Below are 23,918 nucleotides of genomic sequence, written 5' to 3' on the forward strand. Positions count from 1 at the left end.
CACACACACACACACACACACACACACACACACACACACACACACACACACACACACACACACACACACACACACACACCCCTCATCTGCCACACTGTGACGCACCTTGAGCGCCACAGCTAGCACTTTGCTCATAACCTTTCACACCGAGATGTGACATTGATTATCTGACAGTGCTGGAAAACCAATATAAGAAGCCACAGTTCTTAAGAGACAACAATTTCACCGTTCAATTTGCGGTAAACTCTTCTACTTTATTTTTTTTTCACCCAGGGGAGGTTTTGTACATCTTTTCCCTGAACTACATCTCAACGTTTTGCCCTTAGGTTCTCATAGTGATTGACATGGTGCCGTCCAGTGGGAACAGCAGAGAGAGGTTGTTTTTTTTTGCCCAGTGAATGAAATGCCAGCGTCTACGCAGAGTAAAATGCCATGCCTTGAGGTTTGTGTGTTTGTGTGTGAAAGTAGGTCATAAAGGTGCTCCCAGATGAAAGGGGAGGGGGCCTGATCCATTTTTCTTCCGCTATTCTCCGCCCTGCTCTCTCTCTCTCTCTCCATCTCTCAATGTCTGCATTTTTCTATCTTCTCGAAAAGGGCAAGAGATAACAAGATGCAATTTTTCCAAGACCTCTAAAGCATTATTTGCACTGTCGCTCCTTTCAATTTACAATTTACTTTGAGCGCTCCTTCAAACTAAAAAAAAATGAGAGTGTCTGTTTCCCCCTGTGCTGCTCCGTGTGTATATTTAGCAATGTTTCCCACAGCGTCTCGACACCGAGCGGAGGGAGAAGTGAGGAGGAGCGGAGAGAAAGCGAAACAGAAGGAGAGGAAGATAAACAGCTAATTAGGAGGCTATTGTTAGGCGCATGAGCGGGATGAAGCCACCCAAACAAAAAAAATATCCTGCGATACAGACATCACTGTCAGGTGGCGGATAAACAGGTATACGTGCAGCATGTGCGCGCGCAAACGGAAACACACAACAATTAGGTCACATGCAAATCAAGTCTCAACAGATGTGTGAGGTGCGACAGGTAGAGGTGGCGGTGAGGAAGACCGAGGTAGGAATCAGCGGCGTCAGGATAGTGAGTCAGAGACGCCCTTCGTTGTTAAAAGTGGTTCAGTGGAGTGGCATCTGTAATGAGCTGACAATTATTCACACGTCAGTCACGCACAAGACTGTTTAAAAACTTTCCACGCACAGTCACTGAAATCCCTCGTGTACCATCTGTCACCGAGCGGAAGGATCTGCGTTGTCGTCCCCCTTCAAGTACGTCTCTGTGTTTCAGACTCCGCCTCGTATACTGCTCAGCGGGTTCTGACAGGTGAGATCACTGCGGGCTGCCACAGAGCATCATCTCAGCCTCTTTGTCCTCATTACAATAAAACAACAGTGGAGTCGTGGGACAATATTTCCCTGTTCTTGATTTTCCACATCCTTGTACAACAAGATTTTGGGTAGGACGAGATCTCAAGAGCGTTGCAGAGGGAAGAGGAGAAGCAGAAAAAAGGAGGCGAAGGGCAAAGTGGAGGGAAAGAACAATATGGGATGAGTAGTGAAGGAGAAAAGAGGAGGAGCAGGAAGTTCACTTTAGAGAGGAGGTGGAACAGAATGAGGAGAGATGGAAATGAGGGGCAAACATGGGCGAGAGAGGGATGGAGTGAAGGAGTGTATAAAGCTTTTTATCTGAGGAGAGGAGAGGAGGCATTTTGTATTTTGATCATGAATAGGGTTGGGTATCGTTTGGTGTTTTTCCAATACCAGTGGTAAATTAATACTTATAAACAGTTCCGGTGCCTTAACGGTGTCAGAACTGTTACATTTTTCTCACAAAAAGCAAAAGGTGAAGCGATGGTCGACAAAAGTTTTTTAGATTACAAATTGGAAATGAAACTTCAAACGAAAAGGTTATTCAAATATACAAATATAAATAAGGGCAAGGGATTTTGTTATTGACATAACAAAATCACACAACAAATAAACCACAATATTATATGACTACAAAAATATAATACTAAATCGTTGCCGGCCAAGAAGGATTTCCTTAACCAACCCTATTGATGAATAAAGACTGAATAGAGATAATTCGTTTTTTGGCTTTACATTCAAACACACTTACATATTAAAACAAATATATCCACACACTTTCTTTCTCATCTTTCTTTGGCTTCATTCTTCATGCGCTAATAGAGCACAATGAAAACTGGATTTGGGAGTGAGGGAGTCTGGGAGAGTTCAGAGCGAACCTTAACCATGACAGCAGGGACAGACACGGGGGAGGAGAGGAGGCGAGGCGGGAGAGGGGGGAGGAGGACAGGGGGTGGCGAGGGCCTGCCAATACAGATAAATATTTCATCCCACAACACACAGAGTCACTGAGACTGGTGCCCAGAGGGTGAGGGAGGACGCAGGAGGGGGCAGAGAGAGGAAAAAGGCTGAGAGAGAGGGGAGGGCGAAAAAAAGCGAAGAGAAGGAGTGAGTGAGAAAAAGAGAGATAAGAGAGAGAGAGAGAGAGAGAGAGAGAGAGAGAGAGAGAGAGAGAGGGGACAGCTGAGAGACAAAGCTAAGCCTGGAAGGTAAAGGTGTCCTTAACTCTCACATCCACTGTCCATGATGCTAACCAGGGCTGACATAAGACACACACACACACACACACACACACACACACACACACATTTATAGATACACACAGCACACACCCACTCAGATATGGTGTCGCAGACACTTTTCTATTATTGTCCTCTCTCTCTCTCTACCGAACACTGGGGTTGCTCTCCAACTCGATTTGACACCTGGACTAGGGAGAGCGCTGGTGTGAATAGATATAAAAAAGAAAAACAGCGAGAGATAACGGAGGTGGAAAGAGAGAATTAAAGGCTGGGTGAGCAGACAGTGAAAAGGTGGAGGCTCGGTGTGAGCAGCGAGAAGAAGAAAAGAAAGAAGCTGTGAAATAATTTAAGGTTTCACAGACAAAAACAAATAAGACGCAGTTATATATCTGATCCATTCTTTTGTTTTTTTCTGTTGTCCTTATTTCTATATATTAAAGTATAAGACCGGCCTTATATATGTATAATATTTCATTTCAAAGCCATAGAAATAAATATGGTAAATGGACATTATTCATATATAGCTTTTCCAGTCTTATCGACCACTTGATTCACTTGCAGCACAAGTCACATTCACCCATTCACACACACTCGGCACAGCTGCCAGGGGCTGTTTGGGCTCAGTATCTTCACATTGACACTTCGGAATGCAGACTGGAGGAGCCAGGGATCGAACCACCGCTCTTCGGGGTTAAAAGGTCTCCTGAGCCACAGCTGCCCGCAACAACCTCCACTTCTTTAACAAGGCTGCCCACAAAAATGTGGAACCAGGCAGCAGAGGCATAAACACAAAGCTGATAGTTTGGCCTGAATTCGAGACGTTTAGGTGAACGTCTATTGGTCTTTAGTTTAAGAGGGATTTATAAGACTTGTTGGAAAGCTCATATTAAGTGGTCAACCTGTCTTTCATCTTCTGCGCTGTGTTTATGGGAAAACACTGGTGTCCCTGTAGCTTTATGCAGATCTCTCTTCTTTGATATTACAGACCAAAAACTGTCATTTGTCTGCATGTGTGCACGTTACTCCAGCTTTTTGTGCCAAGCTTTACAGGGATGTGCCACAGTTCCATCAATCATTACTGGTATTTTAATTTTCTAAAAATGACTGGATCAGAGTAATTTTCCTGACACACAGCAAGTGTATTTCAATATATTGATGGGTAGAACCAAACAGAAGCAGCTAGAGAGATAGAGGAATATTGTTGAGTGTGTCCTCTTGTCTATTTGCATGTGCGAGCGTGTGTGTTTGTGCATTTGTGTCAATCCGGCAGTTGTTCTTATTGTTTGCGTTCCCCTCTTCTGTGGGGAGCGACTCCTCCTCATTAGTAATGAACCAGCAGCAGAGAAAGGGCAAAGGCCAGGTCTGAGCCCAGAGAGGGAAGATGAATATTTGATCTGCCCTCTCTTTGCTTTTGTGTGTTTGTGTGCATTAGAAAGACACAAAGCCCAGCAGGGTCAGCGCAAAGAGGACATCTTTCCATTTCTTGTCTCCGCACTTTCCTCTTCTCACCTTCGCCTCGCCACGCGTCTCTTTTCACATCATTCCCCTTCTTCGCTACAACTCTCTTTCCTTTTCACCTCCCTTACCCTCTCCTCCCCCGTGGTCTATTTTTCTCTCATGACACCTCTCCCCCCTCCGCTGCTCTGTTTTACCATGTCTCCCCTCTTCCCTGCTTCTAGGACTGTGCGGAAACAGAGGTGGACAGGAACAAGTGCTGTACCTTGTGTAACATGTTCTTCACCTCCGCCATCGTGGCCCAGTCACACTACCAGGGTAAAACCCATGCCAAGAGAGTGCGCCTGGTGCTGGGGGAGCCGCCCACCCTACCCACAGGCATGACCAGCCCTACAAACACAGGTATCTCCCACATTCTGCCCCTCTTGCTTTCTGGGTTTGGTTTTAGCAACAAGGTTAAACTCACAATTAAACAAGCATTTTTTGCTGTGCCCAGGCTCCAGCTCTCTCGCCTGAATGTTCCGGACATTTTCCTGTTGTTGTTGCGTTCTCGATATATGAAAGGCAAACTTCGAAAAATGTCTAAACACAATTTTGTTAACATTTTCCAAAGTTTATGTCTGTAATGAATTCCTCTCACAGCAGCTACAGAAGTCAAGGGTGTGAGATGGTGCCTGTTGAGTTTTGGGAACCAAAGAGAAGAACTATAAATCAGACTTGACAAGCTTAACATTGACTATCCTACAATCAGCCCTATTGATAATCCATACGTCTATGGGATTCCAATCTTGATGTTGCTCACAGAGCTTGTTCTCACTAAAGACCAGGGTGATCAACACCCACCTTTGCCTGCACACGCCGGTGTAATCCATGCATTAATTTTTAACGACAAGTATCTCTGCACTGGGAACTATTCTTAGTTCAAAGCATATATTTTTTTATCTGTAGTGGGTTTGGAAAGCTTTAGTCATGCTTCAGTCAAAATGTCTAGCCCGGGTGTCAGAGGAATAGTCTGTGTGGAAATGCTAACATGCCCGAGGCGCAAGAAGTAACTTTGAAGGTGAAGCGCACAGACAGCCTTTCATTTACAAAGGTCTAGTGATTAAAAAAAGAAATATCCTGAACAAATCAAGACAACCCCAGACTGAATTTTGTCCATGCTCATGATTGTTTAAGTTTAGCGTTTCTTAAGTGTCTGCTGGTGAGTCGTCTCCAGGGGAGCTTTACATAATGTGATTCAAATTGGATTCAAAGTGAAAATTCACAGAGCTACAAACGCACAATCGCTCCAAAATGGAGTGTTATAAACGAGCCCCTGAGTGACTTTTCCTAAACTTTGGCCTACTTTGGAAAAAGTGTCACTTCTGCGCAGCCGTTGCCGTGGAGTTTAATGCGGTTTTGTGACAGTGGGACCTGGAGGAAAAGAAACAAGAGAGCGAGAACAAGGAGAGAGAAAAGAGTGACCTGGGAGAGAAGAGAAGGAGATTTCAGGAGCGATTAAAGTCAAAAGTAGCCTTCATGATCACTCCGAGATGAGCGCACCGCAGAAGATGCACAGTCGAGCTGACAGGCCTGCGCGCGCACAGGCACAGAAACATGCACACACAATCATCGGGAATATACATAAGCAGGATGACTGATGCACGCATATTCACATGGACACTGGAGAAACACATTTGCACACCACACTGTGAGGAGGCAGAAAGCAAGGGCCATGTGTGGTGGAGAAGCCCTCCAGAGGTGGAGAGCTGAGACTCAACCTTTGTTCCCTCCCCTTTCGCACATCACACACAGACGCACAACACCACCTCCTTGTACGGCTCACACACACACACAGCCTGTGCCCCACTCCGTAAAAAACACTTACTTCTGCTCCAATGTGCAGAGATCACAGTCATGAGGACAAAAAAGGGTGGGAGAGGAGAAAATACAGCAGAGTATCAGTCACTGCACGTGTCGTCCCACAGAGCTGTCAGAGCTCAGGAACACACACACACACACACACACACACACACACACACACACACACACACACACACACACACACACACACACACACACACACACACACACACACACACACACACACACACACACACACACACACACACACACACCAGAGATTTTAGGACGGCGTCGTCTTTGAAATTAACAGCGGCAAAATGAAATGACAGCGAAAGAGTCACGGGTGTTGGAGTTTTGCAAGTGAGATGATGGAGAGGCAAACACAAGCAGCGGGGAAAGTGAGTGGGTGTGGTTGGTGAGATGAGCCCAGACACAGCCATAGATACAGTAACTATGTGAACCGAGCCGTCAAGGTATGAGCAACCAATCAGCTCACAGGGCTTAGGTCAATTCAACACACATACACACACTCAAAAAAAAAAACACACCTCGCACTCCGGGTCACTGGTCAACAATCCACATGCAGGCTCGTCAGTTGTAACCAGAGAGCTGATGTTTGTTGTGAAAGAACAGATATGACTCATTTCAACTTAAAAGCTTGTGTGAGTGGGCTTTTGTTCGTGGTATGAAATAACTAAAGGTGGGATATTGTGACTGTGTATAGTCGGTATAACTCTAAAGTCATTCACACGTTGTAGATGAAAATCGGCATTTGGGCTTGCCATCTGGCATTAGAAGGTTTCGCACACAGTCTGGCTGTGGACCAAACCCCCCCCCCGTGTTCAAACAAACAGTTTGAGCTGAGATGATTTCTTCGGTACGCGTACTGTACCTTAAACACACACACACGCACACACGCACACGCACACACGCGCAAGCAGCCTATTCTGGAGCTTCATTCATCAGCACGCAAGCCTTCACACATTTCTCTGGGGTGGATTATACATTCAATCTGCCACCCAAACACCCACACGCATACACAAACAGACGTACCACACGCACGCCATCGTGCCGGCATGAGCCACAAACCGTGTCCTGTGGACATGTCAGTGGCTCTTGGCTATTAATGGGCAATCACCATGGTAACCGGCGTCATGTCACAAGTAGCAGGTCACCTGGAGAGGAGAGGAGGAACAACAAAATAGGGAAGGAGATGAGAGGTGGAGCAGAAAGTCGGCGGTGGAATAGAACGAGGAGAGATGGGAATGAGGGGCAAAAATAGGTTCTTACCTGAGGAGAGGAAGAGGAAAGGAGAGGATCTATGTTCCACAGATGTGACCTGCAAAAATCAGTTGTTCTTTGTTCTTAGTCTAGATTAGTACGACCTAAAGCTGTCAAATGTGTGAAATCACGTATTGGAAATTGTTAATGTAACTTTGTTTATTTTTAAAAAACATTTTATGTCATTAAACCTGATTTACATTGTTAATACACTGCCTCTATCTCTTGTATCCTCTCTTTCTCCTTCCACAATCCCTCACCCCTTCTCTTCTTACTTCCCTCCAGATTCCTCCCCTTCCACACCGCTGCCCCCAGACCCCGCCGCGTGTCCGCCTCCTTCCCCAGCCCTGCCCTGGCCCGCGGCGGTGGTCGGCGGAAACGGCGGGAGAGAGGCCGGGAAGTACTGCTGCCTGTGCGGAGCCTGGTTCAACAACCCGCTGATGGCCCAGCAGCACTACGAGGGCAAGAAGCACCGCAGGAACGCAGCCAGGGCACGTCTCCTGGAGCAGCTAGCGGGCAGCCTGGATGCCACGGAGAGCACAGGTCAGCCTCTTGGCCCCCGAGCCCGACACAAGTGCCAAGTGAAGGGCAGCAGGGGTGTTACGACTTTATACGAGGAAAGACGATAAGGGGGGATCACACAAGATCTGAGGCACTGAGGGTGGACTGAAGTGTTCATATGCCTTTCAATGTGGTGTACTTTTCACAGGTTTATACTGAGGTAAGCCACCACACTTATTTACAGATACAATTAGAACCATCAGATTAGCCTTGAATATCTAGTGTAAGTAGTGTCCTACATCTGTCGGTGAAATAAGCCTTTGAGTTAAACTGTATAATATCAGTTGTGGCTCTGAAGTAGCTCTGCCAAGTTGGAGAAAACTACTCAAGTGTCATCACCCAGATATCTTGTGTTGGGCTTGGAAGCCATTATTAGAAAGCCTACATTAGAAACTTGATGTGTAGCTTGAAAGACGAGGGCAACGCTCCAGCTAATGTGGGGCCAAAATAAAGACTATCAAGTTGCGTTTTTTGTAATTGGAGGAGCTAGGGCCTTTGGAGCTTGACCCACACTTGAGACAGCAGAGACTAAGTCAGGCTCTCTGCTGAATCCACTGTGAAGACATTTTTTACCATCCTCACACATTACACCTGAACACCATTAGGAGACTAGAGCCTGTCTCCTTCCACACATACTCACTTCTCTCCAAGCAAAACCCAAGGTCAGGCTATAGATAAAGGGCCAACTAGCAGTACATTGTAGCGTCTACACTCGTGAACTTTCATACTTAATTCAGATTGCATATTTAGACTTAACTATCCAATAGGATGCGAACACCTACATGTAACATAGACAGTGACAGCAATTCTAGCCTTTCGAGGATGTGCTGTTGGAATGGGTGACGCAGGGTGAAGGAGATATATTGGGATGCTGTGGGAGACATCGTCAGACATTGGGGGGGACAATTGCTCATGTTACTCTGTTGGCGTTGGTATATTGTTCCACCTTCCGTCTCTCCCTAATTAAAAAGGTGTGTCTCAGTCCAAGTTAAATTTGGGAAATTTGCCACAGTCCAACCTTTCCTTGTGAGTCATTTGGGGTCACGCTGAGGACTGTGACCCCGCAGACATCTAAGATCTCAGCAGTCTCCTCATATTACAGTATAGGGCTCACACTTGTTAGTGAGAACATTACTATGTGTAAAAGTGTCAAAGTTACACGACCTCTCCTGGCATGCAACCATAATTAAGAGCAAGTACACCCCTAATTGGCATCACATTGCACACTGATAATTCTGGTGAGGGATGAAAGACGAGTCCCACACAGAATGATCAGGAACTGAAATGACTGAACTTCTACACCCAGCTGTTGTGGCTCAGGAGGTAGAGTGGGTTACCCACTAACCAGGTCGGTAGTTTGATCCCTGGTGCCTCCAGATGCATTCCAAACTCTCAAGATAAGACACTGAACCCCCAAATTTCCCCTGATGAAACGAATCGGTGAATGCAACTTCTATTGTAAAGCAGACTGGAAAAAAAATCTAAATGAATACAGTGAAATAACTAAGAATAAGAAGACACTGTTAACGAGTTAATTTCTGGCAGTAGGATATTCTAATGAAACTATTAATAGTATTTGGTACAGAAAGTCTGTTTCCCCTTCCTGTTCCTACAAGAAATTTCGTCCAATATCATCCAATAGTGCTGCCACACTCAGCCCGACATGTGCACAAGTGCCACACAGCACCTCGACTGCACACATGCGCACGTTTTTGACATACTTCCACGGCGCAGCACACACATGCAAAACCTCGGTGAGCCGAAGCCGTGCCGTTCTCTGTGTGCTCAAGGTGCCATGACACAAACCATTATCTCAAGAAGCCAATCATATTAAAAGCATGAGTCACGTTGCCGCCTCCACTGGCTCAGAGGCTTAAAGTGGTGTCATGTTGAATATCGTCCTCCATCCAAACACTGTGACCCAGATCCCACAACCTCCGAATTTGACTCCAAATCTCAGCAGCTCTTCAGAACGCACTGAGAATTGTGACTGTATGGTAGTAATATACAGTATATTTACAATTTGGATTGTTCTTGTGGTTTAATACAGGATCTTTGTACTCAGCGACGAGTGATGATGCTCTACAGCAAAAACTCTCTCCCGTCTTCTTTCGAGGGCGACCAACTGGTCTACGATTCCTAAGTGAGCTCGCTGCTGACACGCTCCATCATATGTGCCATCAATCAAGTGTTCGTTCCAGCGCCTTCGGTTGGAAACACTTTGTTCATCCCAGTACAGCTCCATTGTCTGTACTCGTTTGTTGTACGGCTAGAGACGGTTCCATAGGTGCAAGATTCACGCATCTGATTGGCTTTTATCGCCCCCTCAGGTGTGAAGTCACAGGTGATTTAGGTGTACGGGGGGGGGTCGAAGGCGAGGTGGCAGCTGAGAAAAGAGAGAGGGAAGGAGGAGAGATGAGGAATTCAGCCTCAGTCATGTGCAGATTCATCTCCGTCCTTTTGTCCACCTTTTTCTTATTGGGTTTTCTCTCAGCATTCAGTTTCCAATTTCCACCACACCTTTCTCCCTGCTACTCTGTCTTCTGTGAGTCTGTGTGTGTGTGTGTGTGTGTGTGTGTGTGTGTGTGTGTGTGTGTGTGTGTGTGTGTGTGTGTGTGTGTGTGTGTGTGTGTGTGTGTGTGTGCGTGCGCGCCGCGCACCATAAGGGGCTCCGATCTCTCGTCATGTCTCATCTGTCATCCTCATTAGCTCCCCATGAGACACAGGTGAATTATTTACACACCAATATTCCCCCTCTCTCCAAACCAGGGCTACACAGTCTGCTTTGCTGTGTTGTCCGGTTGTGTCTGGTTCTATTGATGACGCTGACCTTTACCTGTGCTTTATTTGTCTTTGTCTTTCTATCCTCTGCCCCTCCCTTTAACACTCTCACCAAAATGTATCACGAATTCCCCCTGACAATTTTATTGTCAACGTTTCTTACTCTTGGATTGTTCTGGTGTAATTACGCAGACAGGGCACAGGGGAGAATGTCGTTATTTTTCCGTGGCTAGGAGCCAGACAAAACCCTTGGAGATGGATTACAGACAAGGGCGAGGTAGTTGGAGTGGGGGGTAGCTACTGACGCGGGATGGAGCCCGGCTGACTCGGCTGTGTCTTTACATAAATCACTACAGGGGTAGAAACCCCTCAAGACAGAGCCGGTGCATTGTCTCTTCTCTCTGGAGACTCAGCAGAGACTCTGAGGCAGTGAGATAAGTGTCTAGGATCGTAGTGTGTGTGTGGGGTTGTATGTGTGGATGTGTGTGTGTGTGTGTGTGTGTGTGTGTGTGTGTGTGTGTGTGTGTGTGTGTGTGTGTGTGTGTGTGTGTGTGTGTGTGTGTGTGTGTGTGTGTGTGTGTGTGAGGACCCAAGAGAGGGTGAAGTACCAAAGCAGAGAAAATTGTGTGTAATTGATTGCGGTGCCTGAGTTGGGAGACAGAGCTGACCTCCTCTCCCATGAGACAGCAACCACTGTGGCACAGTTGCACACGCAAGCCCCCACACACACAGACATAATGTAGGCAGTGCAGATCCATGAACGTAGTAGCCACATATGAACTAGGTCTGGTTTTGAGACTCAACACGTTTTGACTGCCAACTGAAATGTGTCTATAACATCAGTATTAACAGTTATTTTTAATTAGACATTCTTTGATTTAAGTCAGTTCCTCTCATGGAGCATTTTAGTATCTTTTGGTTTGTTTCACGACTGACCGATATCCTCCCTGGGGAGTTGGTGGAGACCAAACACAGAGCTGAAATACAGTGACTGTTAAACTTGCATTCATCAAATTTACGAGAAACATAACATAAATAGCATTGTGTTCCCCAAATCCACTTAATAAAGTTAAGCGGTAAAAAAGGTTTTATTGTTTCAATGTTGATGGAATAAGAATTATACCATATTTAGTTCAATAAAAATGGTTAAAGCATGTTTATATTTCTCAAACTAAGGTATATTATTAGTCCCAGAACTCATATTGGCACTGCTGGTATTGAGCATGTTCAACTACCGTCAAGAATTATTCATTATTTGAGGATAAACAGCATAGAAGAAACTGTTGCCCTGAAAATATGGTAATTTGAAGTAGCTCAGAGATATTTTGTTTCCTGTGGACGATTTTTTTTTTTGCCTAAAACAGATGGTCTTTCCAATTACTGTCAGATTCGTTACAAAACTAATTAGTCCCTCTAAGTTTGTTGGTTGGTAAAACTCCACCTGGACTGACTCTCACCCGACGCTCAGCCCCTCTCTTCAATGCTATTTGTGATATATTCCTGCGAGACGTAGAGTCGAGCTTTTGCTGCAGACTGTTGGTTTTGATTGCATCTCGATGGGCTTCTGTTTGGATCCCGTTCCTTTTGAATCTTGCAAGGCGCAGGATAAACTAATGGTGCACCGCGGCACAAAGACTCTGTGGGAAGTGTGAATAAAATTACAAATGAAAACCTTACACTGACGTTCTCGGTTACAGTCAGCCCCATAGGAAGGAGGCGGAAAATAAAGAGGAAACAACCTTGAAATTACCCATTTGTAAGTTGATGTTCATCTGCGGTTCTAACAATGTGCTTAAGCCTCATTTCCTCCCTCGGCGATCATGACGCATCCCCAGTATTTAAACAACAATGTTACCGCAATGCTACATTTCACAACCGTGAGGGCTGACCTCTACCTGACAAACCCCGATAAAAGACAGGGCAGTTAGAGCTCGGCAGAGGAGAGAACGGAAGGAGCCGTGAACGTCACAATATAAATGGATCATTAATGTTGCTTGAAATATACAAGACTCTGAAACCACAGGAAGATCTAAAAATGTATTTTTCGTAATAGACTATAATTTTGTAGCCCATTACTTTATTTGGACAAGTGAGGCGTCTTCATACCAGGGGTGCTACCAATTGCCAGGAGTCACTATATAACAGCCACGACCAGCTCCACACCCACTACCTTAGCTCATCCCTTCTTTTCTCACCCCATCGTTTGTGTCTCGCTGGCATCTATTTGTGTAATTAACAAGGCTTAGAACTCCCTCACAAATACTGCTCGTGCTCACCAAATAAAAACCCACAATCACAACTGTGCCCTGCGTGCTGTCGCTCGCCTTGCACACACACTTTTCCCGCATGCAATTAACACATGCAGGAAAAGTGCCCACACAGTTTCTGCGCTGAGCCCATACAGGGCACCGAGTGGTCTGATGCCAGAGCTGTTTTATTAACAAAACACAAGTGTATGTGCATGTGGCCGTGTTTGTGTATTGTGTGTTCAAAGGGTTGGCACACACTCCCACAATCTGGCACGGACACAAGCTGCAGCATATTGTACATCAGCGTTACTCGGCCAGGCAGCGGGGAGGTGACATCAATCAGGCTAAAAGCAGGGAAGCTGCCTTTGTGTGCGCACACATACGCACATGGCACATAAAACACAATCGCATACACAAGAATAGACTTCTTTGTTTAATCCTCGCGGCAGTATAGAATTACCGGAAGAGAGAAAAGGAAAGAAAATGAGAAAGAGACTTATCGCTCCTTTCTTTTCCGAATCACCTCTTCTTCAATTAATAGCCTTTTCATTATGAGAGAACAGATGTAATGACATTTTGGTTCAAGAGGACGTACTTTTCTCTCCCTTTCACACACACACAGACTCGCTTCCTCTCTATCTCGTAATAGATGCAAAATACCAACATTTAAGTGAAAGCGGTGCTTACTGCATGCGACCGGTTCCGTCATGGCTTTCTTGTAAATGACTACTAGTCCTTAATCACCCCTGAAACAGACAGAGCAGCTCTGTCTGACAACAGGGAGTAGATAAGCCACATTATGCAGCTCCGGCCCCAGTGTAAATGACCTCCCACCACTCCTAACAATATTACAACTTCATCTCCCAACATACTTCACCAATTACTGCCGCGGAAGGTCAAAAGGTGATGGAACACGCAGACGACTCATAGATCTCAAAGACGGTAATGGCTGCAGAGGAAAGGGCACCCGCACACAAGAGAGCACACCTGATTTCAGACACAGCGCACGCCGACAATTACACGTTCACAACTTTCTAATAAAAGAAGAGGAAATCCGACGAGCTGTTAACTAGTTAACTTAGGTGCGGGGAAAGGGCACCGCCAGCACCACACCTCTAATCGCCTGTTAAACCGACATGTACCCGGTCGACCAATCACGCTCCGGTGAGCCACCCTTTCCCTTCCCTTGAGAAAGAGAAAAGATGACAAGAAAAAGAAGAAGAGAAGAAGAAAATAAGGAAACAAAAGGACCTACACACATCTGTTCATCTTCCTGCCCTTATCCCTACCCTCATCCCTTCATCATCCATACCCCTCCTCCATTCATCCTCCTTCCGTCATCCCTTCCCCCCTCCATTCATCCTCCTTCGATCAACCCTCTATTTCCCTTCCCTATTCCTACCTTCATCCTCCTTTCCTCATCTCAACCCTCCTCCATTCATCCTCCTTCCCCCTACCTCCATCCTCCTTCACTCAACCCTTCATTCTACTCCCCTATTCCTACCTTCATTCATTCATCCTCCTACCCTCATCCCTTCATCCTCCTTCCCCCATCCATTCATCTTCCTTCCCCAACCACATCCCTTCATCCTCTTTGCCTCATACCTACCCTCATTCCTTTATTCTCCTTCCCTCATCACTACCCTTATCTCTCCATCCTCCTTCCCTCATCACTACCCTTATCTCTCCATCCTCCTTCCCTCAACAGCATCCATTTATCTGACTTCCCTCAAACCTACCCACACCCCTTCTTCCTGCATCCCTTCATATTCAGTTTGGCGGATACCCCTTGCATGTTTTGTTATAGGTACTGTCCCCAGTGTGCCCTCCCAGACCAGCATTTTCCATTCACTATATCAGGTTCCCTTTAAACCTTTAAACCCCATATTGTTGGGGTGTGGTCCCTGCAGGTGGAATAACCCTTAACAGTCAAGTTTGTTCGTCACTGATCTGAGTAAAACTCTGCAGTGACACTTCAACACGGAGCAAAATGTGACAAAAATAGCACTTTATTTAATCTGTGACAGAATCCAGAGCCAACGTGTCTTGTTGCCGCCTGCCTTACCCTCATTGACACAGAGCATTTCCTCTGCCCTTGGAAGAGAAAGACTTTTAAATTCAGGGCTGTAGTCGTCACAAGTGAAAGCGGGTGTTTTTCTAGGGGGTGGACACACTTCATGTTTTCTATGGTCATTAAACCCCGGCATGCATTAGGATCACTCCTACAGAGTGACAACTCATTATCCCCAACATACATCTGTCTCCTCTCCATCTTTTTTTATTCACGTCTTACTTTTCTCCAGAAATTTCCTTTCACTCATTCCGTCTACCGACCCCCACCCCATCCCCCACCCCGCCCCTCGGTCGCACTTCACCCCTTAGTATCTCCGTCCTCATCCATCTATTTTTGGGTGTTCATCTCGACCACCTGCAAACCCTCCAATTAGTTCACATCTGTGTCTGAGCTGCACCATTTCAAGCAGCGCACATTCACCAATACAATACGAATGTGCGTGCATGCACAGCCCTATACAGTGCTGCAGTGTTCTTTTCTTACCCCCCCCGCGTCCTAATTCTTCTCGCCCTCTTGAAATCTAGCTTTTCAATAAGGCACCAAGGCACCTACACACACACACACACACACACACACACACACACACAGGCAGTGATCTAAGGATCTAAAAATGTAACTGGCTTTCTGCTAATGATTCGTCTAATCAAATGCACTCTAATTAGGAAAATTACTCTGCACTGTGCCGTGTAAAAATAAGACTGTTATTTAGTGTCAGTTCAGTTTCTTATTGTTCCTCACGTTGGCCTCAGTGCTACAGCTGCTGCTGCTACAGCTGCTGCTGCTGATGATCCAGATGATGATGATGACAGCTTTTAAGAGTTTTTTTATGAACCATGCTATTATGAGAGTGCCCTCACGGTCTCTACTGTACCTGTGTGTCTGTCTCTCTCCAGGGCTGCGCAGTAGTTACTCCTGCAGCGTCTGCAGTGTCGTCCTCAACTCCATCGAACAGTACCACGCACACCTCCAGGGCTCCAAGCACCAGAACAAGTGAGTAGGACAATGATGGATGAACGGATGATCAATCAAACCCTAGGAAAGAGAGACAGCTTGTTACTTTCCGAAACAGACAATCTAACAAACAAGCCCCGCTCACAGGCCAGGTATTCAGGGGGTGTGACAGAAGGTGGACTCTGAGTGCAGCATGATGATACCTCTGAGGAAAGTGTGCAATCTTATCAACATTTTTATCTCCCTTCAGCTAAAGTATATTTGCAGCTTGAATAATTCTAAGCAGCCTTAACAACTGTATGTTAGAAGGAAGCCATTGCGAGTGCTTTCATTTGTATTTGACAAACAATCCAGTAAGGGTGTTGTATAAGCATAGCGACACAACTTGAAGTAGATACTGTTCGTAATAAAATTTGAAATTCAGTAGGTTCATAATGCACATATGCATTAAGCCATGTAAAGAGATGTGGAGCAGCCTGGGGCAGCATTAAGGAAACAGGGTTATTTATTATAGAGCACAATGAGGTTTGGACATTTTCACCACAGAGTTTAGAGAATGTAATCACAGCCAATGTTTCCACCAGCAGGAAGAAAGTGTGTGATGGACCCATTACATTTCATGCATTTACAATGGGATGGCTGTGAGCGTGGTTACAGGCAGTGTAGTCATGTGTGTCTGTGTGTGCGTCTATACTGTGCATGTATAAGTCTCTTTCTATTTAAAGTGACATAAGGGGAATTAAGTGTGCTATGGAGTGTTTGTCTGATAAAAGGCTGCTTGAGGATGTAATTTGGTTGCCGAGGCAGTTTCTTGTTCCCTTTTTGTCTTTTTTTAAAAGAGTTGTGTCTCCTCAGCTGAAACAGTCGTATTTATCCACCCTGGAGCAAAACTTGTCAGGGCTGCACACACACACACCAAACTTCTGCAAACAAGTTAACTCTGAGACAGAGAGTGGTGGGTGTATTGTGAAAAACACTAGGGCAACAACAAGGATGAGAAATGCAGAGAGGGGAGGAGGAGGGGACGAAAACAGAAAGTAAATGAAAAGCATCCGAATGGTGATGCAGACTGCGCTTGTGCTCCATACCCCAAGCAATACTAATAGAAATGGTAATGTCATTGTGATGTCATTTATAATAATGTTATGTGATGTTGCAAAAGCTCCCATTTTGTAACCAATAACAAAGATGCCATTGTCATTCCTACCGTATGATCACAAATTATTTTTTTTAAGCTTTAGGGCGTGTTTTTAGTTCCAGAGGTGCAGAGATACCTCATAAAATCAATATTTGAACTGTGCATGACGTCATTTTGTGACATCTTCATGATCTCACTTATCATATGATGATATATGATCAATATAAGCTTTAGATTGTCTCTGCAGATTTATTATTTGTACAGACATCTTGGGAAAAGTATAATCTGGAGATAACTTCCCAAGAAATAATCCCACCAAATTCTGCGAAAGATTTTGTACGCGCGTGTGTGCGCGTGCGTGTGTGTGTGTGTGTGTCAATAATGACGAGAAAATCTATCATTTCAAGTATCAAGACTCATTATTTCCAGAAGAAGAGATTTGTTGATCTTTCCAAACTTTTAGAAATCAAGGTCTGTATCTTAAAACAAGTCAGATCACTGCACTAAACTCACTGGACGACAAGCACACTGAACAAAGGTAATTAGGGTGATTTGTATTTTTAATCTAGTTTTTAATTACAGAAATGCACGGCTCTATTTAAAATGGTCTTTTATGGTTCACATCAAAGAACTGACAAATAAAATGTATGTACATGACTGGCACTAAAGCTGCAGATGAGGCACAGAGGTGAGTGTGGTTGGGGCGCACTGTAATTCACCAAAGGGAACATTTAGTGAGTGAGAGTGGTATCATTCTATTCAGAGAGCTTCTGTAGAGGTGCGGAGGTAACAGCTTAAGTCAGTACAAGAGAAACGGAAGGTGGCTTGATGATAAAAGGTCCTTGATGCTGATGATTTCTTTCCACAGAATCTGGCAGGTGTACAGGTTCCATATGTAACTCCATCATTATGTCTCATTCTATTTCTAGGTGAAACTTAAGGTCACAGAATTGATGTTTGCAATGTCCAAGGCAGTTTTCATTGACACTGAGCAAGAAACTGAACACCTAATAAAACTTTCTCTTATTCAAAGTCAGCTTGGGTCAGTGCATCAGCGTAATTTTAGAACATATCTGCACACAAGCTGTAAATCAAGGGGAAACAGGAGGCTCACAAATCTCCCCTTCTGTTAGTTTTACTGGCACATTGTGGAAAAGAGGGCAGACACACTGAGCAAGTGATGTTTAGGAGAGAGTAAGCAAGACTAATAGACACAAGAGACATTGCTGTATACACCGCAGACACAGAGAGACAGATGGGAAGAGAGATGCAGAGAGACAGGAAGACATAGAGAGATTGAGAAAGAGGCACAAATGGCCAGAGATAGACTGGGATCCAATCGATAAGGACGTATTGGAGACAGAAATGTGCAACAAGCAGGAGGAAGCAAAAACAAAACAGCACAAGAGAGAAACCCTCCTCACATTGTCCTGAGGAAGAACCAGAGAGATGACGAGCAGATGTGTGGAGGCCGCTGAGGTGAGGCCAGTGTTGCTGACAGCTACAGGGCTGTAGTGCTCAGGATGAAGAGGACGGATGGATGGATGGATGGATGGATGGATGGATGGATGGATGGATGGAGGAGGGTGAGGGACAGGGTGGTGTTACAGAGAGGTCTGTGAAGAGAAAAGGAGGAAGTTCATTGAGTGTAGCTACAATAACAACAAAGTTCTCACACACACACAAACAGATTTTAAGTCTTCATAAGATTGTTGCGTTTCCAGTGCAATAGTTTACAAAAACAACTTTTGCTTAAATGCATAATGCAAATGTTATTTAAATTTCTTGTTTTTATTCTGACGTTGACTTTTTCTCCGATGTTAGTACGGTTTCGGAAACGTTACTTTTAATTAACACACACTTTTATGAAAAATAAAATAGCTGCACTTTCATACAGTTTACTGGGAATAAGTGATGAAGCATTTTTGTGACTAATGATGTAAGACTCATGTTTCAAATCTAGTTATATACACATTTATTTATATGTATATGTATACTAGCAGAATAGTAATTTTATCATTTGCTTGACAAAACATGGAACTTCCTATTCTTTATTTCAGTACTGCAGTATGAAGGATTGAGGTTATTTCCCTGAAGCAGCGTCTGCACGATTGCATACATACAGACTTTGTGCATTAGGTGTGAAAAGGTCCACGAGAGAGCCCTCAAAGCACGAGCGGATGTGAAGTGTGTGAGTGAACACTGGTTCTGGAAGTAGAGCTTTGCCAGCTCAGTTGCGCTGTGGTATCGATCCTCTGGGAAACAGAACAAGAACAAAGGTTCCATCTCATCGACCTCATTTCCTCTGCCTTCACCCAGTCACTCAGGTGAAACATAATACAGGTACATGAGTGTTTGTCAGAGACTATCGCTCCCTCTCACATTCACGTACTCCATCTATTCGTACTTCAAAGTGCATTATATTTCCTCCTTTGGCACATTGTAGTGGTATGAGCACATCATAAGCACATGTCAATATTCTGCTGACATGCAAGTAAAATCATAAAACACACAAAGTAACACTGCATCACAAATATGAGACAAGAAAACATCTAAGGCCAGTTTAAAAGTAAGAGCATGTATTTACTCATGTATAGTTGTTTGTATGTTAATGTGCATTAAAGTAGAAATGTGTGCGAGTACTTATGGAAGAAGAGGCTATGAAAATTATTTATGCCTCTGGGTTGTTTACAGGTCGGATGCTGCTTAGCAAAAGTGACGTAGCATCTTCCACCCTAACTCAGTGTGTGTGTGTGTGTGTGTGTTCATATCTTTTGTGTGTTGCATGAGTATACTTTCACACTCGGGATGAGCTTTGGCCCGGTAAGGAGCTTTCTGGAGGAGACTGAGGCACGGCTGCCAGCGGCTGGGGATTAGCTCTCACCGAAGAAACGTCCATGAAAAGAGTGTGCGCGTGTGTGTTGCGTGGCATTAGGAATGTGTCAACATAAAACAACAACAGATTTCTCTGTTCTTTAAACAGCTGGATGCATCTGGCGGCCAGCGTCCCTTATCTATACCGTGCATCTGCTTCATACACAGTCAGCTGCAGGTCATTTGAAACGGTGCAGACTTCACACAGTCGACTAGCTGCTGTAATTGGAGCTGTACAGGATGATAACAGCACAGATATAACTAGATAAACTTGGCAGAAGACTTTTACAGTTTACTGTATGTTGCAATTAAGCCAGTGCACTTAGTTGGCCGGCAGACAGGAGCAGGGGGGGGGGCAGCAGACTGAGCTAACAACACAGACGAACATTAAATTCCCATGTTGGTTCTTGGCTCGAGCGCTCTCGAATACTAGTTATTTGTTTTACACGGTAAATATGTAGATGGAAAGTTTGCAGGAAGGCAACACAAACAAAGATGAAGGGGAATGAACGTGGGACAGAAAGGAGCTGACTCTTCTGTCACGTCGACATGGGGGTTTTAGTATGAAAAGCCTGATACCAGAAAACCGTACTTAACTAATTGAGTCACAGACTGGTCCCTACAACCTTACATATACATATAGAAGGTATATAAGTCAAAATGTAATAAGACATTGGCTTCCATGTTGTTTTTTGCATAAACTATTCATGCATTGAATTTAAACAGACATGATATTTGGTTACATCACATAGTTCCATTGTTGCACTTACAGTAAACCCTATTGTGTTAGGGTAGGCTCGTAGACTGTATATAAAGATGGATGACGCGTCTCCACCTCCTCCCACTATCCAGAATTAAAGCCAAATTATCTTACACATTTGGAGCCAGGGTCTGCTCAGTAGTGATCGGGGGATGGAGCCGCAGTAGCAAAGTCTTGCATATAAACGTGCTTGAAATATCATGAGTCAGTCTCAAAACCATAACACTTTAACTTACTGGATAAAAAAACACTTGGAAAAACATCCGTGTGATAAGAACTAAAGTGACAGAAACCATCTTTGAAAATGTTTATTTGTAACGTCACTTATTATTTTAGTCCACGTCCTATCCATTAACACGGAGAAGGTGGGGATTTTTAAGCGAAACTGCAGCCAGCCACCAGGTGACAATTGAGATGTTTTTGCCTCGGGGAGCAGTCATGTTGTCAATCTTTATATACAATCTAGAGATGAACAGGAAAGAAGAGAGAAACCAAAGAAACCAACATATTTGTGAAAACTTCTGTGTTGGGTTGAACTTTCAGAACGATATATCATTTCCATTAAAGAAAGTAAACATTAAATAAAAAAATGTATAATAACATTTCATGAATCCTTATAATGAAAATCTTGAATAATAAATGTTGTTCTGAAACATTTGCCTGGAGGTATATGTAAATAATATATTGTTTTTCTTGAATGCAATCCCTCAAATCTATTTAATGAAGAAATTTCACAAGGATATGTAAATGTTTTAACAAAGTCTTAATCAAAACTGACTGTAACAGCAATTATAGAGCTACTGTGCAGTACATTTTTAAAAAATTGACCTCACCGCGTCAATAACATTTATGTAATGCAATCGCTCTGCGTGAATCTGCCACTGGTGCCAATAATATCTGCTTATTGGCATGTTGATTCATCAGTCAGGCTTCATCATATAGATCCTGCACTACCTGCTTCAACCCTGTTCTTATTATTATTATTAATATCCAGTGGTCTGAACCCGAAAAAGTGCTGTTAAGGAGCCCGCACAGCCACAGCGTAGAATAACCTCAAGGCTATGATGGCTTTTATGCAACAATTACCAGCAAATTTATTCTGCCTGAAAGGTTTTTGTCCAAGTATACTTGCATTAAAATAAAGAGCCTAATTAGCTCCTTGGAGTCCAAAAGAGAAAACAAAGCAAACTGTAAAGTGCGTGATACTTGATGGGAAGTGTCAGCATGGTTGTATCTCTGACCGATGACGCTGTGTGGCCTTAACTAGCCGTATAATATTATTCATGTTCCCATCGCTCACAAGGATCGTGTGGTCCTTTTTTTTTTTTTTCGTTGTTGAAGTCCGACCTCGGGCCTGCCTTTGTTTGCGCCTGTGTATGACTGTGTGATGTTGACGCTGATGCTAGTGCAGGGCCCAAGGGTATAATGGCGAGGTTGGGGACAATCCATTTAGCCTACTCACCCTGGTAATTATTCAGCATCGGTATCACGGAGGACACATACAAAACAAACTAATGCACATTTAGGAGGGGAGGGCGCACGGAGCAAGAGGGAGGGTGGCAACGAGTGTAAGAGATTACAGTGCTTCAGTGTAAAGTAACTGAATGCAAATGGTTGAGCCATCGACCTGCTGATGGAGCAACATGTACGTGTGTGTGTGTGTGTGTGACGGTCTAAATATGTGTGTGTGTGTGTGCATCCTCTCCCTGCTGTAGGCAAGTTGAAAGGTTATTTCAGGACTGTCCCTGGTTAACTTTCCTCACACAGGGCTTCTCTGTCACACTTGAACACACACACACACGCACATGCACATGCACATGCTGTAGGCTGCCCTCTTTTACCCCATAGGCACTTGTCCTTGTCTTCCCTCACACCTTCTGCCCAAAAAACCCAAACAAAAATCACACAAACACGTTTTGTGTCTCTTTCCACACACACACACACACACACACACACACTCATGCTCACACAGCACACAGCCCGAGCGTCACTGCCTCTGATGTTAATAAGGTAAGGGGTTGGGTGGGGGACTCATAGCTTGGCTCCCTTAGCAACTGCTACTGCCAGACTACGTTTACCTTGCGCGCACACACAGCATTCCAAGGTGACCTTCACATCCCCGCCAACACTTCTCTCTCGGACACACAGATCCGTGCTCTCTCTCTCTCTCTCTGCCCTCACACACATTCTCTTCCTCGAACATCTTGCGTCCCACATATGAGGCGCTGGGACAGATTATTGGATTAGTGTATTAACAACCCCCTTCACTCAGAGACAATGACCTTTTTTTCACCGCTACTTCTGTCTCACCTTCTATTTCCCTGCTTTCCACTTTCCTTGGCTCTTTCACCTTTCCTGCCCTCATTCTACTATTCATCATCTTTTACCTCCTACATCAAGGACCGGCTGCAATTGTTAACTGAACAATGCATGTACTAATAATAGCAATATGTGTGACTGTGTGCAGTGTTAATATACCAGTTTAGTGTGAGAAAAAGAACTAGGCTTCAACATGCATGTAAAACAGAAGAAGATATTAGGCAGCTCATGCTCACTACACTCACAACTGTCCCATAATTCTTTGTACTGTGTTGTTCCCATAGAAACAGCCCAATCAGGGAACAGTTCAGACGGATAGTCGTTTGACTGTTTCTGCAACATTTACTCAATTTATTAATTAGTCAATAGACAGACAATTGCTCAGCAACAACTTTGATCTAATAATCTCTTGATCTACCAAGTCAGTGTCGATCCAAAGCTTCTCAAACGTGATGATTTGTTGCTTTTCTCTATTTTAATGCTTGTTTGGTTCAGTGTGAACCAATGACTGTCAATAAACATGGATAATGCAACATCTCCACATCCAGCAATTCTGAAATAAATAGAGCCAAACTTTTGTGGATAATGAACTGGTGATGTAATTTGCAGCCAGAGTCTGCACAGTTTCAGTCGTGGAGGAGCCACAGGTCTAAAGTCAGCCGATGTACCCACCCAACCAATCGCAAGTCAAGCTGCTTATCATGGTGTCTCACCCTGTTTAGACATCAGCGTAATAAGAGCTACCGAAAATCACAGACACAATCTTTAGGGAAAATGTACTTTATGTATACTTAGACTTTTTTAGTTTGGTTCATGTCCCATCTGCTAACATGGAGGAAGCGAGGTTCATGGTCTATGCGGCAGCTTGCCACCAGGGGGCAATTGAGATGTTTTGGTCTATCTTTATATGAAAATAACAAACTTTATCTAAACAGCACTTTTCAAAGGACTTTACATGGTTGAAACAGGAACAAAATATTTCAGGACTAAAGCTAATAAGAACAGGGAATAGATAAAAAA

The 23,918-nt window shown here is 44.3% G+C and overlaps 1 protein-coding gene and 1 long non-coding RNA gene across 3 annotated transcripts in view; one reads left to right on the plus strand and one right to left on the minus strand.

The window, feature by feature from the left end:
* Positions 1–23,918, minus strand: part of LOC118118737 — a 149,784-nt gene that overhangs the window by 90,984 nt on the left and 34,882 nt on the right. The window contains exons 2-3 of the long non-coding RNA XR_004697990.1: positions 18,370–18,561; positions 15,728–15,888 (exon numbers count right to left, since the gene is read on the minus strand). This is a non-coding gene — a long non-coding RNA (uncharacterized LOC118118737). The remainder of the gene's footprint in view (positions 1–15,727; positions 15,889–18,369; positions 18,562–23,918) is intronic.
* zgc:171482 (zinc finger protein) overlaps positions 1–23,918 on the plus strand; it is a 53,229-nt gene that overhangs the window by 23,212 nt on the left and 6,099 nt on the right. For both annotated transcript variants that reach the window (XM_035172003.2, XM_035172004.2), the window contains exons 4-6: positions 4,290–4,467; positions 7,477–7,734; positions 15,750–15,846. In XM_035172003.2, the coding sequence (XP_035027894.1) occupies positions 4,290–4,467; positions 7,477–7,734; positions 15,750–15,846 (533 nt within the window). The remainder of the gene's footprint in view (positions 1–4,289; positions 4,468–7,476; positions 7,735–15,749; positions 15,847–23,918) is intronic.

This window comes from Hippoglossus stenolepis, chromosome 12 (genome assembly GCF_022539355.2).
Source record: "Hippoglossus stenolepis isolate QCI-W04-F060 chromosome 12, HSTE1.2, whole genome shotgun sequence".
NCBI lineage: Eukaryota > Metazoa > Chordata > Actinopteri > Pleuronectiformes > Pleuronectidae > Hippoglossus > Hippoglossus stenolepis.